The sequence below is a fragment of the Rhineura floridana genome, chromosome 14 (genome assembly GCF_030035675.1).
Source record: "Rhineura floridana isolate rRhiFlo1 chromosome 14, rRhiFlo1.hap2, whole genome shotgun sequence".
Taxonomy (NCBI): Eukaryota; Metazoa; Chordata; class Lepidosauria; order Squamata; family Rhineuridae; genus Rhineura; species Rhineura floridana.
The window spans coordinates 24634187-24651821 of NC_084493.1; the positions used below are offsets into that span (position 1 = coordinate 24634187).

At 45.9% G+C, this 17635-nt stretch overlaps 1 protein-coding gene across 4 annotated transcripts in view; it reads right to left on the reverse strand.

Moving 5' to 3' along the window:
• Nucleotides 1-3397: 3397 nt before the first annotated feature.
• Nucleotides 3398-17635, reverse strand: part of CSK (C-terminal Src kinase) — a 113990-nt gene continuing 99752 nt past the window's right edge. For 3 of the 4 annotated variants that reach the window (XM_061595276.1, XM_061595280.1, XM_061595277.1), the window contains 8 exons: nucleotides 16134-16227; nucleotides 15964-16029; nucleotides 14451-14550; nucleotides 13086-13176; nucleotides 9439-9512; nucleotides 8369-8564; nucleotides 6419-6505; nucleotides 3398-4702 (listed from right to left, as the gene is read on the reverse strand). In XM_061595276.1, the coding sequence (XP_061451260.1) occupies nucleotides 4520-4702; nucleotides 6419-6505; nucleotides 8369-8564; nucleotides 9439-9512; nucleotides 13086-13176; nucleotides 14451-14550; nucleotides 15964-16029; nucleotides 16134-16227 (891 nt within the window). In that variant the 3' untranslated portion in view covers nucleotides 3398-4519. Of the gene's footprint in view, nucleotides 4703-4845; nucleotides 4912-6418; nucleotides 6506-8368; nucleotides 8565-9438; nucleotides 9513-13085; nucleotides 13177-14450; nucleotides 14551-15963; nucleotides 16030-16133; nucleotides 16228-17635 lie in introns of all 4 variants that reach the window. The other variant, XM_061595279.1, reaches the window with a different exon arrangement.

Genomic DNA, 17635 nt, shown 5'->3' on the forward strand with positions numbered 1-17635 from the left:
GGAAGATTGGACACTGAAATTACTGGACTTAACAGGACTATTGAAGATGGAAGATGGAATTAATATGGATAATGGAATAATGGCTATTGAAATTATTGGACCTAACAGATTTTGATGAGATGGATTAATCGATATGTTTATTTGGACTATGGTTATGACAATAAGATTATTATTATTATTAACGAGATGGATTAATCGACATGTTTATTTGGAGAAAAATTGATAGATATATTTCTTAAAGAATTGAAACCTCTCTTTGACTTTTTGTGGAAAGAATAAAGTAATGTTTATGAGATTTGATGATTAATTAAGATAACTACTGGAGGAAAGTGATTTTATAATATAATTTAAGAGACAGGATTGTTATATATTGTAGACCTACAACTGATTTGATCTGCGACAAATGGGAAGTCAACATTTTATTTTTTTGTTTAATCATTTTTGTTTTGTTTTGTTTTTTGTCTTTGAATGTTTTATGATTTTGTTTTGTATGTTTTATGAAAATTTGAATAAAAATTATTGTAAAAAATAAAATAAAAAAAATAAATAAAAACAAAGAATGCTTTGCCCCACTTCAGAACTATTCTTTTACTAATATGCATATATGCACACAACTCATCAACTTTTGTTTTTAAAATCAAGTCAGAGTTGTTTTTTTAATTACCTCAGTCCACTGTTAATCCCACCATAACTTGCAAGAAGGCTGAACTAGAAGGGCCTTCATTCTGATCCAGCAAAACTGCTCTTATGCATGCTTGATAGTTTTATATAATGGTTAGAATGTCAAACAAGGACTGGGTAGTCCTGGGTTTAAATCTCCACTCAGTCATGAAATTCACCAGATGGGTGTTGGGCCAGTCACTCTATCTCAACCTAACTAACAGGGTTGTTGTGTAGAGAAAATATTTTTTTAACTGTGTTTTAGAATACTTTTAATTGCAGTTGTTTTTTGGAATGTTTTTAATTGTTTTTAGTATGCTTTCCTTCTTGTTAAATTGTTTTGCTTATGTTTGCTGCCCTGAACTCCTTCAGGAGGAAGGGTGGGATAACAACAACTGTGTGTATGAATGTATAGGGAACATCATGTATGCTGTCCACAGGGTAAGTGGAAAAGCAGGGTATAAACATCATACATACATACAATTGCAGAATTCAACTTTTCCCAGCTGTCTTAGCATAGAATTATTAATGCGATTACTAGTATTATTACTAATATTAATTTAGTTGAGAACATACACACAGGCTGTGGGCTGTGTGGGACTCCCAGGCACTACTGGCAGCATTTGCCTACAATGAAGAGCAAGTATAGTGCAGCAGTTATAGTATCTGACTAGGACTTGGGAGACCAGAGTTCAAATCCCCACTCAGCCATTAAGCTCACAGGGTGACCTTGGGCCACTCTCTCAGCCTAACCTACCACACGGGGTTGTTGCAAATGTTAACATCAGTATCTGAAGACCCATGTATGCCACCTTAAGGTGCCTGGAGGACAGGTGGGATATAAATGTCAATTTAATTCAGTAATGTTGGAACAATTTCTGGAGAGATGGAGTGTAGCAAACACAACAAAGCATTGGGGGGGCATACAGGACCTTCTTAAATAGTAGTCTCAACAAAAAAGGGTGTTTGGTTATCTGAGGGGGTCACCTTTTCTCACATATTCCTATCTGAACCCTGAGATCATCTCCTCCAAGTGCCCCCATGCTTATTTATTTGGAATACTTAAATCCCCACTGTATAGCCCCAATATGCTTTCAAAGCAGCTTACAAAAGATTCCAAGAGATGGAGAAATCAGCCATTGTTATGTCCCTTCTTCTCAGTAGGCTAGCGACGACGAACCTGTGGCCCCCCAACCAGCCTGGCCAATGGTCAGGGATGCTAGGAGTTGTAGTCCAGGAACACCAGGAGGGTCTATGGCCCCTCATTCTTGCAGCAACCTTAACTGATCCTTGCAGAGCACCTACAAGAGCTTCACTGAAATGACTGCTCCTTCCTCTTGCATGCCGTCTTACAACTGTGCCCAGCTGCAGCAGGCTCCAAGGCTTTTCTCTTTCCCCTCCCTGGCTCTGTTTAGCACTTAGCCTAAGGGTGAGGTACCTCTGGCCCTCCAGATGTTGCTGAACTAGAACTCCCATCACCCCTGATCACTGGCCAAGCTGGCTGGGGTTGATGGGAGTTGTAGTTCAGCAAATTCTGGAGGGCCACAGGTTCCCCTTCCCTGATCTAGCCTGAGGAAGAGCTCTGGAGAACTGAAAAGCTTCCAGCCTATTCAGTGATATTTTGGTTGGCCAAATGAAGGTATTGCCCTGATATGGATTTAGAAATAACAAGGTGACCCTATGATGCGAGTTTTGTGGGTGGCATTTTCAGCCCTCATCTTTTCTTGGCATTGCCCTTTTGACTTCACCACCATCCTAGGAGGCAAAGGAGTGGGGCTAAACAGCTGGACTGCGCTTTGCCCATGAGGGAAGACAGAGTTTCCTTCACTGGCCATTGCCAGGCTACAGTTCCCACTGAGGACCTCTGAGCCCCCTCATCTATTGGGGAATGCCATGACCACCCCCAAGAAGCTTGCCTGGCCCTACTCTGATGGCTTTTTTGTGTCAACCAGGCAACAACCTTTTTTAAAAAAAAAATAATAATCCCAAGGCCTTTTAAAAACCATGTTATGGTTTAAATACGATTTACCATTCTGAATTTTTAAGTTTCGGCTCTGTTTTAAATCAATCTGGCTCCACAGCTTTATGTCTTTACTCTCTGTTTTGGATACACTATTTAAATTTTAATTGCTGTATTTTTATTGGCTGCTTTTGTCTCCTCTTTACTGTAGTATGATTATTTTTTTGTTGCTAAACCGCTCCCAGGCAATTCATTTTATTTTTTCTTTGGAGTAAAGATAACAGACAAAATGTTATCATAATGTGATGGGAGATCACAGATCAGGACCTGTCGTTATAAAGAATGTAAAAAAGAAGAAAAACAAAGACAGGTCATGTGGACTAGCACAGGGATGGGAAGATTTTTTTCCTATGAAGAGTCATAGAACCTCAGGGAAAGTCAATCAGCCAGCAGCGGGTAGAGCCAGAACCAAAAGGGGGTGGGGTTTGTAACATCATATAATAGGGGATGGAGCCAGAACCAAAAGGGGTGGAGTTTGTAGCGTTATATAGCTCTCCCCTTCTATGCCATCCCATTCCTCTCTCCCTCTCATTCTTTCTGTATGTTCCACCTCATCTCTGCAGGCTGCATGAAAATAGACCTTATGTGGCCCACAGGATCCTCAGCCCATGTCAACTATTTGGGGCACTGCAGTTTCTACCAGGCATTCAGCATGCTCCTAAAACCATTAGCTGGCGCTTACGAACCCAGGGAAAAGATCACAGCTGAGGCAGGAAGTTACATGTTCATATGGAATGGTTTTTATTACAGTTTAATCTCACAGTTGGCAGCATTATATGAGCATAAAGCACTAGACAGGACTGGAAAAGGCCTCTGGAGACAGCATGCAAACACTGTTTTTAAGCAAAAAAACCAACAACCCAACTATCGTCCTTGGTGGCTTTGCGGTTTTAAACTCGCCCTGTCTTCATTTGGTCAGGGTGGGGGGGCGAGCTTGCTATGTTTCAGCGTGTGTGTGTGTGGTTTTTTAATTTTTTAAAAAACCTTTTTTATTATTACATTAAAAAATAAGGTTTGTAACTTTAGTAAAACCCAGCAAAACAGCTGATTTCTGGTGCAGTCTGAAATAATAAAAACAAACAAAACAAAAAAATAAAAACTGAACAAAAATCTATTTTTTTAAAAAAAGGTGGGGGGAGAGAAGATACTGGATTGGAAATTTAGGTATTTCCAGTGGTTATGGAAATATCGACAGGAGAAGGAAAATCCCCCCAGCTCCCCCACCTCACACAAGTTCCCTCCCTCCCCGTCTCTCCTCTTCATATTGTTGGCGCTGCACAACTTTCTTATTTCTTTATTTGAGAGACACGCAGGTCTGGTTCCAGGGAGAAATTAAAAAGGTGGAAGGAAGAGGGGGAGAGGAAAAAAAGGGAGGTTGCTTTGTGAGGAGGAAGCCAAATGGAGAAAAGCGTATTGGGAAGGGTGAAAAACATGCTACTAACATAAGGTTAGGCTCTCCACCCCCCCGCCCCCCCCGCATTTCCTACAGGACAGGGGGAAAAGAAGGGGGAAGATGTTGATGTTTCCACCATTTACTCTCCCTCGCGTAACTTCAGATGACCCAGCTGAAAAAGATACGGAAGAGCCTTCCCCAAGGAGAAAGGAGGAGCCAGACTCCCCACCCACCAGCCCGGGCACGTGGGGGGATATGCACAAAGTCCAATATGTTTCTTTAAGTACAGTCCCTTCAGTGGAGGAATTATGATTCTGGGGGGAAGAATTGCTTCAGTCGGTCCCTTGCCCATTCCCTGCCCCCAGACACATGTGCATGGGAGGTGGATCACAGGAAGTGATGGAGAAAGAGGTGTGTCCAAAGGAAGCCCCGCCCTCCCATCTACCTCACAGGTAGAGCTCGCTGGCTTTGATATGCTCTAGCTGTTCCCGTAATTGGTGGAAGGAAGGCCGGTGTGTAGGATCCAAGGTCCAGCACTTTTTCATCACCTCGTAGACAACCTGGGGGCAGCCGTCAGGGGCATCCATTTTATACCCCTTCTCCACACGTGGAACTACATCCTTCAGAGGCTGTGGGGGGGGGAGAGAAAAACGAGGATTTGAATAATGGAAGAAGTACTGTGCTTGGAGAGGCCCAGGTTCAAATCACTACTCAGTGACAAAGCTCACTGAGGGATCCTGGGACAGTCATGCATTCTCTCGGCCTAACCTACCTCACAGGGTTGTTGTTAAGGGCAAAAAGGGGGAAAGGGAGAACCACGTACGCTGCCTTGAGCTCTCTGGAAGAAAGATACAGACGTTATAGTAACATGGGAGATCAGAGATGAGGATCTCCTGTAGTTATTAAAACGGACACATTTAGAAGCAGCTGCACACACTGGTTTGAGTTAAAAAGAATCTGACTGGGACTACTGTGAACTGGGCAGAAGCCATAATTTTCAGCCTCAGCAATATGGGATAATAATACTGGCTTACCTTACAGGACTGTTGCAAAGATCATGTTCATGAAATGTGTTGAATCCTCTAAACAGGTGTGGGGAACCTTCAGCCCTCCAGATATTGCTGAACTACAACTCCTATCATCCCTGGCCATTGGCCATGCTTGCTAGGGCTGATGGGAATTGTAGTTCAGCAACACCTGGAGGGCCAAAGGCTCCCCACACCTGCTCTGAAGGCCAACGCCTATGAATCTGTAGCTTGATGGGGACCAGCCAGATGCTAGGCTCTGCCAGATATCTTTCCACCGCTTCCTCACTCATCCACCCAATTCCCTGTTGAGGGAATTCTCCCTAGAGAATATTCCAACTCAAGGCAAAATTTAGGGACATTTTGGGGGGCAAAATGTGTGTGCATATGTCGAGGCAAAACTCATTGCCCAAAGTGCTTCTAAGGGGCCACCATTCCCTCCACCCACCTCAGAAGGCTCTTTCAGAGCGACAGCATCTCGTCACATAAGCGTAGCTCCAGAGACTTTGGGGAAAACATAATAGCACTGGCAGTACGCTTTGCTCCTCAACCACCAAAATTCCCCCTAAAGTATCAATCAAAATGGACCTTTCCCCATTTCGTTGCACATGAAAAAGAGAAAACAAGTTTTTTATTTGGGGGGGAGGCATTCTGGTGGGTCCTATCTATGTAGTAAAAGGTCCTTTAACCATGTTTCTGACATGCTCCATTTAGACCCATCCAGTTAGGAACACGGGAAGCCGCTGTTGGTCCATCTCGCTCAGTATTGTCTACACTGGCTGGCAGCAGCTCCTCAGGGCCTCAGGCAGGGGTCCTTTCCAGATCTATCTGGAAATGTCAAGGATTGAACCTGGGACACTCTGTGTGCAAAGCAAATGCTCTGCTGCTGAGTCATGGCTCTTCCCCGTAGGAAGCGGCCTTGGACTGAGTCAGACCACTGGTCCAGCCAGCTTAGTATTGTCCGCAGTGACTTGGCAGTGGCTCTCCAGGGCTTCAAACTGGGATCTCTCCCAGTCCTACCAGGAGATGCCAGGGATTGAACCTGGGACCTTCTGCATGCAAAGCAGATGCTCTGCCACTAAGCCACAGCCCTTCATAGTCTGCCCACCTCTGCCACCGCTGCCTTTTCCTGTTATTGCCTCCAAGTGCATAACTGGACAGGCATCAGAATTGCTCCAAAAAAAAAAAAAGTATGTACAGTGAAAACACAGGATTGCTACAAGAGTCGAATGCAAAAGCGGTGGGGGCCAGGGTGATGTCCTTTGTTCCCCCAACCCACCCCCAATCAAAATCCAGGTGAGCTGACCACCCTGCACTTACAATTCTTGGATAAGGCACTCGCCCAAAGGAGTAGATTTCCCAGAGAAGAACCCCAAAGCTCCAGACGTCTGACTTGGTGGAAAATTTCTGCCAAGAAAAAGAAAGCCCATTGTTGAGAGCGACAGTCCCCAGCGGTGAGAGCAAGCCCGGAGGGGCTCGTTCAGGGTCTCATCTCCTTTCTGGGGAGCTGGGCTTTAGTGCTACCCAAAGCCACCAAGTCGACCACAAACTGCAGCCAGCTTCATACGTGTTGACACCAGGAATTCGCAAAGCCTTGCTGTTCTCTGCTGACTCTGCGGTCTCTCTCTCTCCCCCCCCCAATTTCCGCATCATCTGGGAAGATTGTCCACTGGAAAGGTGTTGGCCTAGTTCATAAATATGAACCTCCCCAGCTAATAAGGTTCAAGCATCTTAAGAACTGAGCATTATCATTCCCCTTTTTGCAAATCAAGCTCACTCACTGTACTATGAGTTCTGCCCTCTCCTGAGCCCAGTGACCGTAGCTGTTACCAATCACAGGGTTAAAACTGTATAGAAAGCAGAGGTGGGCAACCTCCAGCCCATGGGCCTAATTAGGCGCACCAGGCCATTTCAGACAAGCCATGCCTACCTGCCCCACACCTGATATCCTATATGATGTCAGGTGAGGGGCAAGTAAAGATGAGGCTAGGCCAAAAGGGAGCTTGCAGGACACCTGCAAGGCCCTGTGCAAAGCCCTTTGGAAGAGCCAACAATCAACTGATTGCCGGGAGTTGCAAAGCACTGTCCACTGGGCTTTGCAAAACCAGATTATCAGCTGATTACCGGAGCATGCAAAGCACAGTGCACATGCTGAGGACGAAGCAGTTGTGTACATGGTTTTGCAAGCCCTGACCATCAGCCGAGTGTGGGGGCTTGCAAAGCGTCATGCCTTTGCCTGCATGGTTTGAGTCATTCTGACCTGTCAAACTTGGCCTGTGGAGGGTTGGGGAGATAAGCATCTGGTCCACTGGCTGGATCCAGTTCCCCACCCAGGTACAAAGGAGGCTCATTTTGGGCTGGGAGCTCCTCTGAACTGGAAACATTTGCTTCCAAGATTTGTGAGAGTCTCTGTTGTTGTATCCTGTGCTGGTAACTTTGGGATAGCACACATTCCTGAAGCCTTGGGAAAAAAACGGGTTTGGGGGATTTTGCACAGCTATATGAACGACGATTTAGTGCATAGGGCTTGCACAATAAATAAAATGAAATTCTGAGGAGCAATTGAAAATTCACAGAAAAATGTAAATATATATATTTACAATGAAAAAATGAACACTGCAAGCTAGGAGAGGACTCTTGGAAAAGACGAACTTGCTTGCAAACACTGAGCTGATTCCAAACTGAGCTGAGGGGAGTGCATCTCATCCGTTTTGGGAGCCTGGCTTCTGGGCTTGTGATGGAGCAACTATAACTAGGGAGTTGGGGCATGAGATGCTCATTTGCCACACAGAAGCAGCTTCACCAAGTAATAGCACAAGTAGGAAGTCATTTGATTATGGAAGGACCAATCACTTGTCTCCGTATAAAACAAGGATGGGGAATCTTTTTCAGCCCAGGGGCCAAATTCCCTCATGGGCTAGATATCAGCAGTGGGCGTGGCCAAAGGCAAAAATAGGCAGACACTCTTGCCTTTGTACAAGAAGAGGCTACTGTCAAGCCATGCACAATTCTGAGGTTTCTGGACACACATCTCTCCATACAAGCAAGTCAGACATTTATCACAGCTCAGGGACACATTCCAGGCAGGAAAAATCACTCAAGGAGAGGGTGGAGCAGGGCCAGTGAGGGGTGTGGCCTGGGAAAGGGCATGGCCGGATGAAGAGGTCAGATGGAGAGGCCTGGAGGCCGCATTTGGACCCCGGGCCTGAGGTTTCCCAAGCTGGACATAACGCCATACTTGTGTCCATGACAGCTTAGGCACCATCTCACCTTTTCTCTAAGTGCTTCTGGCGCCGTCCATTTCACCGGTAGCTTGCCTGTGTCCTGGGTAGAAGAGGCTTCTTTTGTCAGCCCAAAATCACTGACTTTGGCAATGTTGTCCTCCGAGACGAGCACATTCCGTGCTGCCAAGTCCCGATGAACGAAGTTGTTGGCTTCCAGATAGGCCATAGCTTCGCAGACATCTCTGTGCAGAGAGAATAGACAGTCAGACAGACTCAGGAAAGGGAGACATTGGAAACTCAAAGATCTCTTCCTGTATGAGCCCCCTTGGCAGTTAAGATCTGCAAGTGAGGCTCTGCTTTGAATTCCATCTTACAGAAGAGGCCAGATTGGAAAGCAGGGCCTGTACTGTTGTGGCCCCAGTAATTTGGGACACCTTGACCCTGCTTTCTTTTTGAAAATAGGACAAAAGTACCCTCTGAGTTGACCGGTTGGTTGATTTTGCTGCTGTTGCATGATCCCGTGATAATACTGTTTTAACTGCTTGTTATGGATGTTGAAACTTTGCAATAATGTATGTAACACTTTGATTTTTTTTTTTTTTATGAAAAGCAGTACAGACATTTTAAGAATGAAGGGAATGTTATCATTACAGGTCATGCTTTGACACTGTGATGAAAGGCCCAACAACCATCTGATAATCCTCTCAAGTACTTCCTCATCCAATGTTTATTTTTGATGTTTCTAGGAAAGGAAATCCCACACTCCACCCAGCAGGCTATGGGTCACAAGTGGTCCTCCAAATGGACAATCAAGAACACAGGCAGCTGTTTTAAAACAAATTAGGAGATTTGTTAAGAGACCCCTATTCCCTTCACGGAGCTACAATTCCCAGAGTTCCTTGGGAAAAGGGATTGATAATTAAACCACTCTGGGAATTGTAGCTCTGTGAAGTGAATCAGGGTCTCCTAACAACTCTCACAATCTTAACAAGCAACAGTTCCCAGGATTCTTTGGGGGAAGCTATGACGGTTTAAAGTGGTATGATACTGCTTTAAATGTACAGTGCAGATAGAACCCAAAAAGCAGAAGCCAAGACCCGGAAACTCCATACTTACAAGGAGAACTTCAACAAACATTCTCCCCCCAGCACAGACCTCCCTCGGGAGCGAAGGTAATCAACTAAACTTCCCTGTAAACAAGGGGGGGGGAAGAAGAGTTAATATTGCAACAATTGATAGTGGTCACATTCGGACTACAATTTCCCCAGTTTTGCTATTCACAACTCTTTATAAGCCTGATCAGGGGTGTCATGTCATATTAAGTCCACTAATGAGGCAGGTTCAAGGTCCTTGTATTAATTTACAAAGCCCTGAACAACTTAGGTCCAGGGTATCTTAGGGTGTGCTTGAACCCTTATATCCCAGCTCAATCACTGAGTTCATCTGCAGAAGCGGCTTTGGTAATCCCCCGAGTTGGTGAGGCTCATTTAACATCGACACAAAATCGAGCCTTCAGCGTCTTCAGCTCAGTTCTCTGGAATGCTCTGCCGAGATTCAGCAGGCGCCTTCTGTTTTAACTTTTAAGCGCCTGCTGAAAACCTGTTCTGCCAGGCTTATGCAGGCCATTAAGAAGATGCTTTTTTCGCAACAGTTGACCTTTGTTTTTATTGTATATTTAATGTTTTTTATTCTGTGCTGGTTGGTTTTTTTAAAAAAGTGTTGTAAACTGCTTTGGTGTTTTTAACAAAATAGTGGCCTACAAATATTTTTATAACTAACTAAATAAGCAGAGACAGGGGTGTCTGGTGCCTATCGAGATGGGTGGGGCAGAATGGAGGCAGAGCAAAAAGTAGGTGGAACGAGAGCCAGTGATAGTCAGAGCCAACTCATCCTTGGTTTGCCCCCATCCTGCTCCCTGCTGAGTTCTACGAGGCCAACATAAGAGGAAGAAAGAGGAAGCTGACAGCCAGGGCCGCCATCCCCTGCACTTGTTGTAAGAATGAAGGCAGAGAGGTGGGGGCTGGCTAAGGGCAGATTGAAGTTGGTGGGGCACTGCCCCACTTGCGCTAATGACTAGCCTCCACTGAGTAGAGATCTCCCGCAAGAGACCTCCTGGCTTCATCAGCCAGCTCTCCTGTTCACAGACTCTCGCATCCCTTAGCAAGGGCAAGTTTGCTTGGAAAGTGGGGAGGGAGGAACTGGAGGCAATTCTTCTCCACTTTTCGTTTTTCTACACTCTCTCAGCCTGACCTGTTTCACCCCACCCAGATTCCCTGAGAGTTCTCTGGGAATGCTCAAGAAATCCAAGCTAATTACAAGTGCAGCTTAACCATAACTGGCTGGGAGGACTGCCTTCAAGTCAATTCTGACTTATGGCGACCCTATTAATAGAGTTTTCATGGTAAACGGTACTCAGAAATGGTTTTACCATTGCCTTCCTCTGAGGCTGAGAGGCAGTGACTGGCCCAAGGTCACCCAGTGAGCTTCATGGCGTGGGGATTCGAACCCTGGTCTCCCAGATTGTAGTCCAACACTCTAACCCCTACGCCACACTGGCTCTCTTAACCATCACTAACTGCCACTAATTCATCAACAGCTCCACTAAAACAGGTGGAGGCAGGGATGGGCCGTGGACAGAATTTCAAAGAGAGGCACTCAGCAGTAGGTGGCGGTCTCCTCTTTGGATCAGGGAGTATTGTTTACATATATACAGTCAAGCAGCAGTTTACTCCAGCAGTAGTGTCAAACTGCTGCTGTTTAAGAGGGCAGACACAAAACAACAGTAGTAAGTGGGACTTGCAACAAAATGCTGCAGCATGGAATGGTCTGTTCACTGTGCCAGGCAGCCAGGCAGCCATGCCCTCCCTCAGAATACTCCATTCCATTCTCCCCCTCCCACCCAGTTCCCATTTTTCCTCCCAACAGCTTGTCAGCAGTCCACGACTATAGAACACATTTAGTCCTCATTTGGCTTCCCCCCCAGTACCCTCCCCCTAATATTTTTTTGGGGGGGTATTTCTTTTATTTAGCAAGATTTATATACTGCATATCTCTAAGCAGTTTACACAATAGGGTAAATATTTGTTTTAAAAATGAATATACATGATAAAATTATGCATGTGGGTCGGCTTGCCTAAACTGCAACAGTTTTAGCAGTACAGCGGAGGAGTCAACAGAGGTGCCTGCCCTTAATATCAACAGGCAGGAAGTTCCAGAGAACAGGCGCTGCCACACTAAAAGATTGATTTCTCGCAAGTATACTGTTCGGAACATATGCAACTGCTCTCATACCTGAACAACAGAGGCAGGGAATGATTAAGCGTTCAAGATAGCACCCTTAATGCTCGCATGGGACCAATCCAGATGTTGCTGCCCTGTCTCATCCACCTGCCATCTTGGGCAGTGAGAAAAACAAAACAGACAAGGCAGAAATACTTGCCTTTAAAGCCCCTTTAAAGCGCTGTGTGTTCCAGCAGAGCTGTGATTGGGTGACAAGAGTGAGCCGCAGCCCCGCTGACATGGTTGCAAGGGATGTTACCTGTCCCTTTTACAGGGAGTTCAGGAAGTCTCATGAGAATCGATCGATCGATCAATCAATTAATAGATTGATCTATTATTTGTTTTATATCCCGCCCTTCCTCCCAGCAGAAGCCCAGAAGAATCTGGGGAACTCTTCGAGATCCGGCGGGTTACAGAGACATATATAGGGCGGATGCAGGTGGGAAGTTAAGGAGGAGACAGCTTAGGCTGTTGCTCCAGTTTTGGGAGACAAGGCTGACAAGAGGAGGAGGCATTGGCAGATTGTTCACCCCTCTCCACTATTTTTGAGGCCAAGATAAGAAAAATCAAGGAAGGCCAAACGGGGAGCCAGAACAGAACCCATATTTAAGCCTCTCTGGAGCAGCTGGAACAGCCCTGGGACACGGCATTAAAGAAATGTAACTGACCTCACTTTGCTGCTGGGGCAAGAATAATCTTTTATCAACAGCCATCGATGGATTGTCTTCAACTACCTTTTGCTCAGATTCAGTCCACTGAAATTAATGGCCATGGCTAACTTAGGTCCATTCATTTCAATGGGTCTATTCTAGGAATGAGTGAGAATTTCAATTCAGTTTGCATTTCAAGCCAAATTTATCAAATTTGCACTTTCTGGGGGGAAAAAGAGACAAAAAACACAGCCATCCTTTGGAATTCACACTTATTCGACTTTTGCAGTGCAGATCACCAACTAAACAATGTTTACAAGCATGCATATATTAGGGGAAAGCATGCATAAAAATAAACATATGAGTGAAAATAACATGCAAGAAATGGCTTGCCAAAATGTGTACATGAGTCAAAACTCCCTACAAAAATGTGTTTATTAGGAAAAAGTCTCACTAAAACACTACTGAATTTTCATGAGGATTTTTTTAAAATTGCAAATTGTTGCAGAAATGTGGCAAACTGAATTTAAAACTGGGAAACTGAGAGAACTGAAACTGACAGATCTTTCCATCCCTAGTCTATGCTGAGTAAAGGTTAGCTAAACACAACCCAGTGTTTTCAGACCTGGGGCACACTTTTTACCCAAACTTGCATTTGCGGCCTTTTTCTTAAATTTTTGTTACCACACATTTGTATGGTGGCAGACCTGCTGTTATAATCCATCTTGGGTCAGGCTGGGACCACGTAGTGGGTCCTGCCCCACCAGCTGAAGACCAATGATCTAGATGGGGCAGTCTTTCAGCAACTCTGATTGGCGGTGTCAGGAACCTTACCTTTGCCATGTATTCGGTAACAATGTAGAGGCCTCCCTTTTCCTCCACAATCACCCCCAGCATTTGCACTAGATTGCTGTGCCGGAGCTGCCTGCAATGAGATTGGCGGGGTGGAGAAAAGGATCAAAGTCAGGGTTATCCACAGGCCACTGGAGGTCTCGCCCCAAGCCCAGCACCTGGCCCGTGGCATGGCAAGGGCAACACTGGGAGGGACCACCAGCTGACATCCAACGGCACAAAGAGCCTAAGGGAGGGGTTGTGCAGCCTAAGAAGCCTCTGAGATTCCACTCCCCAGACACTTTGGGTCTTTGGTATCTCAGAGAGCTCTCCTGCATGAATCTCTCTGCAGCTTAAAATCAAGAACACAAACTGCCTCATACCATCTAGCTCAGAACTGGCAACACTGATTGGCAGCAGCTCTCCAGGGTTTTCAGAGAACAGTCTTTCCTAGCTGTACCCGGAGATGCCAGGGATTGAACCTGGGACCTTCAGCATGCAAAGCAGATGCTCTACCACTGAGCTACAGCCCTGCATCAGGTTCTAAATTATGCAGAAGCCAGGTGGGTAGGGAAGGAGCCCTGACCTTAACCTGCCACAGTGCCTAATTTGGGGCTTACGTTCCTTTCCCATTGTTAAGGCAACTTGAGTGCTTACTCCGTGACATATTCCTAGAGTACATACTAACTGGTGTGCCTTTGATTGTTCTAATGCTGAATGTACTTGTCTTCTATAGCACCCTGAATAGCTTATCATTGAGGTTCTTGACATTTTATATTCTTTGTTTGATCTGTCAGCTATTCAAGAGTATTGTATTGTTTTATTGATGTATTTTATATTGTATTTTTATATTTGTGTTTTTTTGTAAACCGCATTGAAGACATTTGGCCGAAAGGCGGGGTATAAATAAATAAAAATAAATAATAATAATAACTTGCTCCAGCCTTCATCCCCAAGTGCTACTAATCTAGCTTCACTGGGAAAGCATCTACACCAAGGGTAACCAAGATGGTACCCCTGGATGTTGCTGGACTACAACTCCCATCAGCCCGAGCCAGCAGAGAGAGAGAGAGAGAGAGAGAGAGGCTAGACCAAGGACAATGACACCCTCATCTCTGAAAGTTGCTCTCTCAAGCGATGTAACATCACCTCATAGGCTCATCCAGGCAAGTCGATACTAGGAAGTTACACCAGTTTAACTATGACGGCTGCCCTCAAAGAACTCTGAGTAGTTCTATGCAGAAGCCCAGGGTCCTGCATCAGAGAACTCTCTGCACTTTATGGGAATGCCTTTGCTCTCCTACCAGCCTGCCCACAACCCAACAGCAACATTCTCCCCTCCTCAAGGGAACAGCGCCTGGCACTCACGTCATCACTGAAGCCTCAGCCAAGAAGGCCTGTGCGGTGGCATCGTTTTTAATGCACTTTACAGCAACCTTGTTCCCATGGTAATCGCCCAGCATCACATCTGCAAGGGAGAATGACAGACTGAAGGTTGGGATGGGACAGACAAGCAGTAACATGTGAGCGTAGAATTATTCTACTGGATCAGATCAAACATGCATCCAACCTAGCATCCTATTTTTAACAGTGACCAATCAAAACAAAGAGGATAAGCCCTGGAGGTTATCCATACAAACTTTTGTTCAGTTCTGTGCATTTCGGAGTACAATACTCCTCCTTCATGAGCTCGAAAAACTTACAAGTTTTTTAGATTCAGAAAAACCCTAAACTCTGAACTCCAGAATCACTTGTGCACAAGCTGCAGAGAGAAGAAAATTTTGGTTCACGTCTCTGCCATCTAACCCAGGATTTTTTTTCCGACAGTGAACAGCCAAATGCCATTGGGGAGGCTCATAGCCCACAAAATTAAGCCTCGCTTTGTCTATTCCTCTGGCCCAGAGAAAGAACACTAGTCCCTAAGAGTACAGAACAACTGGCCCATTTCCACTTTCTAAGAGACATGCAGGACGAGGGACTTCCAGAGCTGAAGTACTGTCCACCTGAAGAGATGACTGCAAATGCACTGACCAAAGGGTTGGGCAGTTTCTGAGACCAGAAATGGCAAGAAAGGATGACTTTTGTGAACTGAAGCAAGCATTGCTGAGAAGGGGTGTTTGAAGTGTTGGGATGCAACTCAGTTTGTTGGTGGGTTTGCATGGGGAATGGTAGACAAAGAGGGCAACCTCCATGCCCCTAGATTTGTTTTTCTGACCTAATCTATGCTGGCCTTCTTTTGGGTGCTAGACTGATACTCCTAGGACTGCTGACCTCATTTCCTGCTCCTCCCCTCCTCTTTTTCTTCATCCCACCTTGGTCTTTCCTTCATCTCTCTCTTCTGCAGACATGAAAGACCAAGTATAACTCCTTGCATCTCCATCTTTAGTTAGCTAGAACTACGATCATTCCTATCCAGTATGCATTTCCTATAAATGTAAGCTTTATTGTTTTCCTAGAGCCAGCCTTCAACTCCAATGCTAACACATAGGAGGCTGCTTTATATTTAGTCTGACCATCTCAAATGACTGGCAGTGGCTGTCCAGGATTTCAGACAGGAGGTCTCCCAGCCCTACCTGAAGATGCCAGGCATTGAACCTGAGGCCTTCTGCATGAAAAACAGATGCTCTACCCCGGGGTGCTGCAGCCCTAGAACTGAACCACAATCCAGTGGGTTTTGATCAAAGCCACAGAAGAATCTGAGGGCAATTAAAGCTCATCTTTCATTTGAAGCAAGCTTTTCTGAGTCTCTGAGGTTCTTACCTGAGCCTGAACTCTGCCCACAACTGTTACCAAAGATTAACCCTTGGGAGTCTGAATTTCCCCACTGTCAAGAGAAAAGAGATACCATGGTGCTACCACTTGCCACTGCTGGCCGACTCACCTCCGAACTCTCCTTTGCCGATGATCTGCAGCAGCTTCAAATCCTTCATGTTGAGGGACCATCCGCCTGGCAGAGAGCGGAGACACAAGGCAGTCAAACACACAGTGCACCAACGCACACAGCAGCACACACCGACAAAAGAGCCTGCCTAATCCATATGCAATACTTACCGCGGGAGAACTCATCTTGAGCAGCCACTGTGCCCTCCATGACCTTTGGCTTGATGAGGCGCGTGCAGAGCCCATCGGCATCTGAGCTGTAGTGCTACCAAGGAGGGGAGACAGAACGTAAGATCAAACCTGCTGGATCAAGCCAAAGGCCTATCTAGTCCAGCTCCCTGTTCTTGTAGCCGCCGTCCAGATGCCTACAGGAAGCCCACAAGCAGGACATGAATGCAATAGCATGATCCCCAGCCACTGGCATCCAGAGGCATGCTTCCTCTGATACTGGCTGCAGGTAATGTAGCCATCATGGCCAGTAGCCGCTGGTAGCCTGATCCTCCAGGAAGGTGCTGAACCCTCTTTTAAAGCTGTCCAAGGTGGCAGCCATCATTACATCTTGTTGTAGTGAATTTACGCTTTTAGCTATGCACTGTGTGAAGAAGTACTTCCTTCTGTCTGCCCCAGATCTCACAATATGCAGCTTCACTGAATGAACCCGGGTTCTGGGGGGAAATTTCACAGGGAGAAAATATTCTATCCACTTCTATGCACTAAGCATTAAAACAAAAAAAGACACTGAGGAGTTAGCCATTTAATTATATACAATAAGGGTTGCATTCAGATCCCATTCCCAAGAAGATTTTTGAGTGAATGTGTGTTTCTGGATAGAAAACACATTTAAAAGCATGCCACATACCAAGATGAATTACAGCGATGCTGTCCCCCCACTAGGGGGAAGTATGAGGCTGAGCATGACTCCCAAATGCTTTACAGTGGCACAAGCTTGCCTGTATTCTGTGCCTTGCTCGCATTTTGTGGGTTTTACAGTATTACCCCAGGAGAGTTGCTTGCGTGTCTTCCTCTGTCATGCTAGATAGGAGCGACATTTCACATGGGGCAGGTTCTTCCTTTACCCTATTCAGAAGGAGCAGCCAGAGAGTCGCTGATCATACCTCGTTCCCCTGCCTCTCCCCCAAACTCTCCAGGCAAGCACCTGGCACCCCTGAAACTGGGCCCCACACCTGCGTTGCAAGCGGGGCACTTTCAAAATTGCTCAGAGGCTCTTCCTGCCTCTGCAGGGTGTTGAGACAAACAGGAAACACTTAGCACGTCTGAGCCTCACCGACTGTGACCGCGCAGCCCTGTATGGGGGGGGGAGGAGGGGAGGGGGTTTCCCAGCTGGCAGTCAATCTAATACTAGCCAACTCCCCAGCACTGGTGAAAAGGGCCATAGTGCAGCAGTAGAGCATTTTTATTAATTTTTATCTAATAAACTTTATGTACCACTTGCTAGAACAAAAGACTTCTACGCGATTGACAAGACAAGCTTTGAATGCAGTAAGGCCTGGGTTCAATCACCGGCATCTGTCAGACACCCCTGTCTGAAACCCTGGAGAGCCGCTGCCAGTCACTACAGACAATATAAAGCTAGATGGACCAATGGTACGACACAGTATAAGGCAGCTTCCTATGCTTCCAATTGATAGCCAAGGGCAGCGGCTCAGGGGCAG